Source organism: Gigantopelta aegis, chromosome 7, assembly GCF_016097555.1.
Source record: "Gigantopelta aegis isolate Gae_Host chromosome 7, Gae_host_genome, whole genome shotgun sequence".
NCBI lineage: Eukaryota > Metazoa > Mollusca > Gastropoda > Neomphalida > Peltospiridae > Gigantopelta > Gigantopelta aegis.
Genome location: NC_054705.1, coordinates 21,573,280 through 21,582,084, shown reverse-complemented (window position 1 = coordinate 21,582,084; position 8,805 = coordinate 21,573,280). Strand labels below are relative to the sequence as shown.

The 8,805-nt window shown below is 36.2% G+C and overlaps 1 protein-coding gene across 1 annotated transcript; it reads right to left on the bottom strand.

Moving 5' to 3' along the window:
• Window positions 1–2,449: 2,449 nt before the first annotated feature.
• On the bottom strand, window positions 2,450–4,804 carry LOC121377965 (toll-like receptor 4). The gene is made up of 3 exons (XM_041506059.1): window positions 4,178–4,804; window positions 3,812–4,022; window positions 2,450–3,389 (listed from the first exon to the last, which is right to left on the bottom strand). The coding sequence occupies exons 1-3, from the start codon at window positions 4,802–4,804 to the stop codon at window positions 2,776–2,778; spliced, it is 1,452 nt and encodes a 483-aa protein (XP_041361993.1). The 3' UTR covers window positions 2,450–2,775.
• Between the last annotated feature and the right edge of the window lie 4,001 nt (window positions 4,805–8,805).

Here is an 8,805-nt window from a genome sequence, read left to right as displayed (position 1 = left end):
TTTAACGACACCTCTAGAGCACATTGATTTTTATCTTATCATCGTCTATCGGATGTCAAGCGCTATGCATTAATTAGAATGACTTCCCTGAACTGATTACAATCGTAGTCCGGGAGAGGGGGGGGGGGGTCGATTTAGCTCAATCAGTTGAATGTTCGCTTGAGGTGTTTGTGTCACAGGATCGAACCACCTCGGTGGATTGGGGTTTTTGTCGTTCCAACCAGTGCACCACAGCTGGTCAAAGGCCGTGGTACATGCATATGCTTTCCTGTCTGTGGGAATGTGCATATAAAAGATCCCTTGCTGCATTAGGAAAAATGTAGCGGGCTTCCTCTGATGACTACGAGTCAGAATTACATAGTGTTTAACATCCAATAGCCGATGATTAATTAATCAATGTGCTCTAGTGGTGTCGTTAAACAAAACAACGTAATACGCAGCACGTAATACACATATAGCACACTGGACTCGTTCCACAAACTCCAGCCAGGACCCCATTGGACTATTTCTCGTTCCAGCCAGTGCACCACGACTGGTATATAAAAGGCCGTGGTATGTACTACCCTGTCTGTGGGGTGGTGCATATAAAAGAACCCTTGCTGCTAATCGAAAAGAGTAGCCCATGAAGTGGCCACAGCGGGTTTCCTCTCTCAATATATGAGTGGTCCTTAACCATATGTCTGACGCCATATAACCGGGAACAAAATGTTAAAAACATTTCCTTCTTTCCATATAACCGGAAGTAAAATGTGTTGAGTGTGTCGTTAAATAAAACATATCCTTCCTTCCATATAACAGGAAATAAAATGTGTTGAGTGCGTCGTTAAATATAACATTCCTTTCTTTGTTTCTCTTTTTTTTCTTTTCTTTTTTTATTTCAACCAGGATCAGAACGCCTCACAAAATATACATACAATCTTGTTTATTAACCCACTGATCTTTAAACAATGAATATGAAATAAGATGAAATAAGCAAAAATAAGGCAAACCGAATACAGATAAAGATAAAACATTTGAAGTTTTTAAATAATTACCAACTCAATAAATATATATACACTATTACAGAATTACACGAGACACAGCATAAATCTCAACGTCGGTACAAAAATAGACTCGAATACTTGATGTTACATTTTTCGTTCTTTTTGCATTTTTTGTTTTGTTTTCGTTGATGTTGTTTTGTGGGGTGGGGTTTTTTTTGGGGTGGGTGAGGGGTGGGTGTGTGTATTATTTTTGTTTTGTTTTGTGTTTTGTTTTTGTTTCTTTTTTGTTGTTGTTGTTTTGTGGGGTGTTTTGTTTGGGGTTTTTTGTTTATTTATTTTTTTAATTTTTTTTTTTTTGGAGGGGGGGGGGGGGGTATTATTTTTGTTCAGACTTTTGAGCAGACCCAAAAATTCAAATCAGAGAAAAATGGATCAGACCCTACCTCCTCACCGCAGGATGTGCCCAGTGTCATTATATACCATCCCCATCCCAAACCCGATCACCCGTACATTGCAAATTGTTACTGTGAAAATATCAAAATCAAAATTATAGTTATAAGTTAGATAGAGAATAATATATGAGTGTCCGTTAAATACCATTTATCTTAAAACGAGTTGTAACATAGATAAAGAATAATACATGAGTGTCCATTAGATACCATTTATCTCACAACGAGTTGTAAGATAGATAGAGAATAATACATGAGTGGCCGTTAGATACCATTTACCTTACAATGAGTTGTTTTAAAATGTATTTAACGAGCGAAAGCGAGTTTGATATGTTTTTAAACAACGAGTTGTGAGATAAATGGTATCTAACGGACACTCACGTATTATTCTATTTCTTACATATCCTCAAAAACCATGTTTCAAACATATGTTTTAACATCTTTTTCGACTAAACGTTATTTACAGCCATTGCACTTGTAGCTAAAGTACGCGTCACAGACCCATGATTGTCAGGTTAACTATACGTCACAATATAATCGATTTCCATCGTGTAGAGTTTCATTGTATGTGTTACAGTGGTGACCTGGACATCACCTAGGAGCACCCAGTCGTATGTCTTGAAATTGTTAACACACGTACATGTGTAAACAACCATGTGTTATCAAAAATAACACATCGTGTTCTCACCAACCGGTGTGTAAGAAAATGTAGTAATCTATTTCTTACAAAATCCAGGCTTAAGTTCAGTGAACCGCTTGTCGCTAACGTTCGCTAGACATGATTTGTACGCTACACAGTAAACCGAATTACCATTTCGGGAACCAATCAAATAGTTCACGAACGTTAGAGAAACGTTTGCTGGCTGAACTTGGGATAGTTGTTTTATGTCAAACTAAAACGGCAATTACGCGGCAGTAAACTTACGCGTCATAGTGTAATCAGTTTCAGATGAACTCACTCGTCACAGAACAATCAATTGCGGACGTCTTTATATCATTGGATGGTTTGGCTCTGGTGACCGGGTCATCATCGTGGAGCAACCAATCACAAGATTCAATAGTTATCTTCCACTTGTTATGTTGGAGACGAATACATCTACCACGGGTCATCTTTTACACGGATCTGTAAGAAAAGATATTCTCGTTGATCCCTTTCTTTTATCCGATGTAGTTTATTTAACTTCTCGTGTTGTCAAAATGTATGGATTGGAACGTTATAATAACCAGCTCACCGCGATCATTCGCTCTGACAGTGGTACAGAAACATACTTGCAGCCATCGGTTGACGGAATGGCTCACTTGAAGACTTCTCGCTACTTGTACACAAATATACAGTTATACGTTTATGTAACTTCTCTAGGTGAAATAGCCTTATTGAATCGTTGCCAAAACGTCTCCTTGTTATCCTCATGATACTCAATGTAAGAATCTGTTTGCAGTAAATACTTAATTTCATCTGGAATCTTCTCTCGTGGCATACCTTCTAACAAGATCATCAGAATGAGATCTCGCTTGGTGTTCAGATGTTCGGGAAGTGCCGCCTGTAATTCGGGGATGCACATCTCATCTTCCAGAAAGTATTCTGACAACAGCAGCACGGTCTTTCTACTCTGCTCAATCAAATTACCCGTTTTATTTAAAGGATGTTCTGAAGGCGAAATTGCATCCCGATTAACCAGTATCTTTCCGTGTGTATTAGACAGCATCTCAATACGAAAGAATTGTTCATCTTCTGGGGCATATGATACAAACGCGTCATACTGGTAATTGCCCAATGCCTCATAAGAATTAATATGTTTGTAATTATACCTGGCTCCGTAATACCAATATCTAAGCTTCCAGCGATACCTGTAGGCGAAGCCACCGAGGAAGATGATCAGGACTAAGATGACAATTGCTGAGATACCTGATTTTAAACCGAAATTGCTCGTACACGAATCTTTTAACGACTTAAGAACTGTATCAAGATGAAACAAGCTGTGGTTCTTTCCGAGCTCGTCAAGACAATAATATTGACGTCTTTGGTTGCGTTGTTTTACTTTTGAATTAAGCATCCATGTCAGGAAACGTAGATTAGCACATTCGCACGAAATGGGATTGTAACTTAGATCCATATATAGTGTGTGAGTTCGGGCGTCAGCGATGGCATCAAGGTCTGATATGAAACCCTGTGAGAGCCAGCGTAACATGTTATATGATAAGTCTATTCTCTTTAGGTGTTTCATATGTATCACCTGCACTTTCACAGAATAAAGAAAGTTTTTCGACAACACTAATTTTTGCAAATTTGAAAGACCATCCAACAAATGGGGCGTCAATTTTTGTATGCCATTACCAGTTAAATCAAGGACGTGTAAAGATGTCATATTACTAAATAACCTCCGTCTCTGTCCTGGCTTATAACGTTACTCAAAAGATTCCAAGAGATGTTTAAAAACAAAAGCGAGTTGAAATTTCGAAAGAAGCTTTGTTCTGCATGAGTAGCTAAATTATTCGAAAGATCCAGAATTTTAAGTTTCTGTAGGCCTTCGATTGGTCCAATCCACGTCGAAATCAAATTGTGTGAAAAATCCACCTGTCTTAAATTATTCTTAGGTATAACCAGTTCAGAAATGCAGAAGGACGTTTGCCTGAATGTCATTTTAATTGTTTCCAGATTTGGGGGTAGATGTATATATATATAGCTTTATGTCTCTTACAGTTTGACGTATCTGGCACGCCTGATACATCTTCCATGGTTTGTACCTTGTATTGGTTCTCGGCAAACTCACTGCATAATGGTTCGTCATCTGCGAGACAGTCAGTCTTTGTGATTAGATTTCTAGGTTCCCATTTAGAAGAAATGTGAATTTCTTTTTGCCCACCGATATCCATTTCTTCTAACCCTACTAATGAGTGCAGATCTAACATGTAAAGGCCAGATGCAAGCCTTTCGCTTTGCAAAGACACCTTCTTCAAACTTGACGGCAAGAGTTGCAATGCTCCCTTTTCAAATGTCTCTATTCTGTTTTCATCTGCGTATATTTCTACAATGCTTGTATTTGTGTAGTGTTTTAAGTGTTCTTTTGTGATTTTGACGCAAATGGCATATTTTGCTTCAATGCCACTAATATTCAATACATGCAGTCGCGAGTTTTGCCACCCGAAAGCGCCAATTCCAACCTGATCGAACCTCAGTTTCCTGTTGTAGGAAATATCTAAATGTGTTAAGGAATCGCTAAGTGGTAGAAATGCCCCGGCTGCTATATGTTCCATGGCACAGTTCGACAAGTCTAGATGAGATACTTGCTTGATATTTACAAACGTCTTGTTGAACAAATTCTGGAGATGGCAATATCCATTTCTAAAGCTCAGTTCTTTGAGAGAAGCCATTCTGGAAAATTCTTTTTCAAAACTCTGGTCAAACCGTCCAAATAAAGATGTTCCAACGATGCAAGACTGGACAACGCAGCATCAGGGTATGTCTGGTTTGTGTAACTCGTGTCGGCGTTGAGGCTCAGTGACAACACCTTCAAACTGTGAAGAAATTCGAAGGTGTTATTTTTCAAAATGCTGTTGTAATATCTCAGCCTATTTCCTGTCAAATTCAAACTTTGAAGATTCTGCAAGTTCAGGAATGCTCTAGCGTGTATAGTCTCTATAACGTTGCGGTCAAACTCAGTGTGTCGAGATTAGGGTACTGCGAAAAACATTTAGCAGCCAGCTCCCTCAAATTGTTGGAATCTAATAACAGTACATCGATAAGGCTAGAATTTGGTATATCTGGAACGGAGGAGAAATTCCTCGAGATGCAGTTAGCTACAAGACGTCTCCGAATTGTCTTGTAAAAACACCGATTGCAGGCGTATCCTTTCGACTCTTCTGTTGACGGTTCTAACGAAGAAAATGTAGCAGCAGTTAGCAAAACTGTAGCAGCGATGACTGGTAGCATGTAATTCATTCTGGATGGTGTGGGGGGTTTTCTGTTTGTATCTGCAAATATATTAAATGGACTGTTCTAAGTTTTCTGCCTCTGTTAAGATATTTACGAATAACAGAGATTTTTTTAGAAACTAAAACACATCGAGGGGTTAGTGCCAGGACCACTTATCTCCTTTCCACTTCAATCTGAAAACACTGCACTGAAAAATTTGGAATGCACTTAAAAATCGGAAACTTAACTTTTGCTAAATATTTTGCTTTCAGATTATAGCAGCTATTTGTTTTAGCATAAAACTTGAACGTTTTGTCTGCTAATAATAATAGATCATGATGTAATTCGAAGATGAAATATTTAATTTCTTCTGGCTCCTGGAATTTGAACACCGACAGAGGAAGCTATTTTATAAACAGTTCTTCTTACAGCCCGTCATGTGAAAAATTGTGTGAAATCTCAAGTCAAGAATAATGTTATCTTGCAGTGAGTCCACGTGGCAACAGTAAACTTTCAATTTCGCAGCAGCTCTGAAACACCTAATTGGGTCTGTGAAAATGTACTGGAGGCAGGAAGTAATTGTAAACAATAACAAATTATCTCTGGATGGCAGACACTGGCAAGGGTCATGAGTGTTTCCAGCTGTGTGCACAGTAACCTTATTCTACACTGAGATGGTGAATCGGGCTCCCTGGTATTGTAACAGGTTGCTAGAAGCACTTAACAACTTTAAAAAAACAATTTGTCAAACAGAGCATAGCCTTAAAATCAGTTATAACAGATATATTTGTTACACTAATTATTACGTAAAATGTAAGCTACCATACCAGTTATAACAGATATATTTAATACACTAATTAAACACGAAATGTAAGCTATCAGAGTAAACTGCACCATATCTGTAGCGTTGAAATACTGACTGAATTAATAATGTTAATTCAACAGTTAAGATAAGTTAATACGTTTAATGATGTGTAATTTAACAAAACAAAATGAATACAGGGTCAGTAACTATATTCGGCATTTTTCCTTAAAAGTTTTCATTCGTTGTAAAGTGTCTACGTTTTGACATGTTCTAAAAGAATTGTTCGTCATCTTAATGATTTAAACATCAATTTAGAGAGAATAAAATGACAAATATATGTACAACGTGTAATGATTCCTAGCAAAATGCGCATTTTCGTAGGTTTTACAAAAATACACAAAAAAACTCTTCGTGTGCAAAATGTTTGCATGGGTCCGATGTTATTGAAACAATGTTTAGAAGTTATTTGTGATTAAAACTTATTAAAATAATATGACATATGAAATAATTACCCCAAGTCTACTGACCCTTAATTCATTTTGTTGAGTACATTTTAAATATGCAAGTAATACTACTAAAGGTAACTGTGTTGAAACCAAAATCTATTGATTGAATTCCACAGATATGCACTGGCGTATCTGGATCGCCAGGGATTGGGCACAAGACGACCTTGCCTACAATCTTTAATGTACCAGTCCTGGGCACTGGTTAAAGTAAGATAAAAGCCGATGGGTCCACTAAGGGCAATCAATCATATATCCCATCGTATCTACCTGTACTACTAAACTATGCTGACATGGGTGATATATTGTATGCGTGTACAGGAATGAACTACTCAACTAGTCTTATCATATATACATTGCAAATACATTGCGGTAACTGTAGATTAAACATAAGACACATTTTCAGGTATAGTTTCATGTTTTGATTGTCAATGTTTTGAAAACATTTAAATTTGCTCATTGAATAAAGATTGATTAAATTTGCTCATTGAATAAAGATTGATTAAAATATTTAATAAATTGATGTTAGAATAATGATATTAAGAACAATGAGACCAGTTGTAAAACATATCTAAATATAGTGTAATGCATTTGTCATCAGCATTGATCTGGTGCGTGATTAAGTACAATGTTTGTCTAATGCGCTCGTAGAATGATATACATGTACACACACATATTTTATTTAAACACACTATAGCAGTAACCACTTTGTTATAATGACCAGAGATCCCTCATCATTGGAACATCTGAAATGTTACAATTATTCCAGTTAATTGCATTGTAAGATGTTTCCGACTAATAAAATATTTCTACGATTAAACTTGCACATTAAATATATTTTCTTGTTTAAAATATCAGTGTCTGTTTATTCAATGTGTTTCTGGTCGCCTTAATAGTTGTAAGAAGCCCAAAGTGGATTTTGTCTTCAAATAATTTCGTACGTACGAATAAATCTGTAAAATAAAATGAAATTTAACCTAGTACAAATATTAGAAGGATCAGAAACACGTTTAATATACAGCCACTAACATTTTATGCAGAAACGTACATTTGATATGTAATTACAGTCGTCAAAAAGTCTCTGTTAGTCGATAACATCTTTAAAACTGCAGTAAACTCAGGAATGTCCCTTTAAATAAAACATTTCTTCCTTCTTCATTCGTTATTTTTGATACACATACATGTTTACATACATGTTTACATATACATGTTTACATATACATGTTTACATATACATGTTTACATATACGTGTACGCGTAAGTGCAAGGGCTGTAAATAACTTTTAGTCGAAAAAGATGTGAAAATGTGTTTAAAACCTGGGGTGGGTTTTTTTTAGGATATGTAAGAAATAGAATAATACACGAGTGGCCATTAGATACCATTTATCTTACCGAGGGGTTAGTGCCAGAACCACTTATCTCCTTTCCACTTCAATCTGAGAAAACTGCACTGAAAACTTTGGAATACACTTAAAAATCGGAAACTTAACTTTTGCTAAACATTTTGCTTTTAGATGCTAGCAGTTATTTGTTTTAGTATAAAACTTAAAAGTTTTGTCTGCTAATAATAATAATAGATCATGGTGTAATTAGATGAAGAAATATTTAATTTATTCTGGCGCCTGAAACTTGAATACAAACAGCTCCAACAAGCATGCCAGAGCAAGCTATTTTATAAACAGTGTTTCTTACAGCCCAGCATGTGACAAATTGTGTGAAATCTCAAGTGAAGAATAATGTTATCTTGCAGTGAGTCCACATGGCATACTGTAAACTTTCAATTTCGCAGCAGCTCTGAAACACCTAATTGGGCCTGTGTTGTTAATACTTTGAAAATGTACTGGAGGCAGGCAAATGTAAGCTATCATACCAGTTATAACAGATATATTTATTACACTAATTAAACACGAAATGTAAGCTATCAGAGTAAACTGCACCATATATGTAGTGTTGAGGTACTGACTGAATTAATAATGTTAATTCAACAGTTAAGATAAGTTAATACGTTTAATGATTTTTGATACACAGTAATTTAACGATTCAAAATGAATACAGGGCCGGTAACTATATTTGGCATTTTTTTCTTAAAAGTTTCCATTCGTTGTAAAGTGTCTACGTTTTAACATGTTCTAAAACAAATGTTCTTTAACTT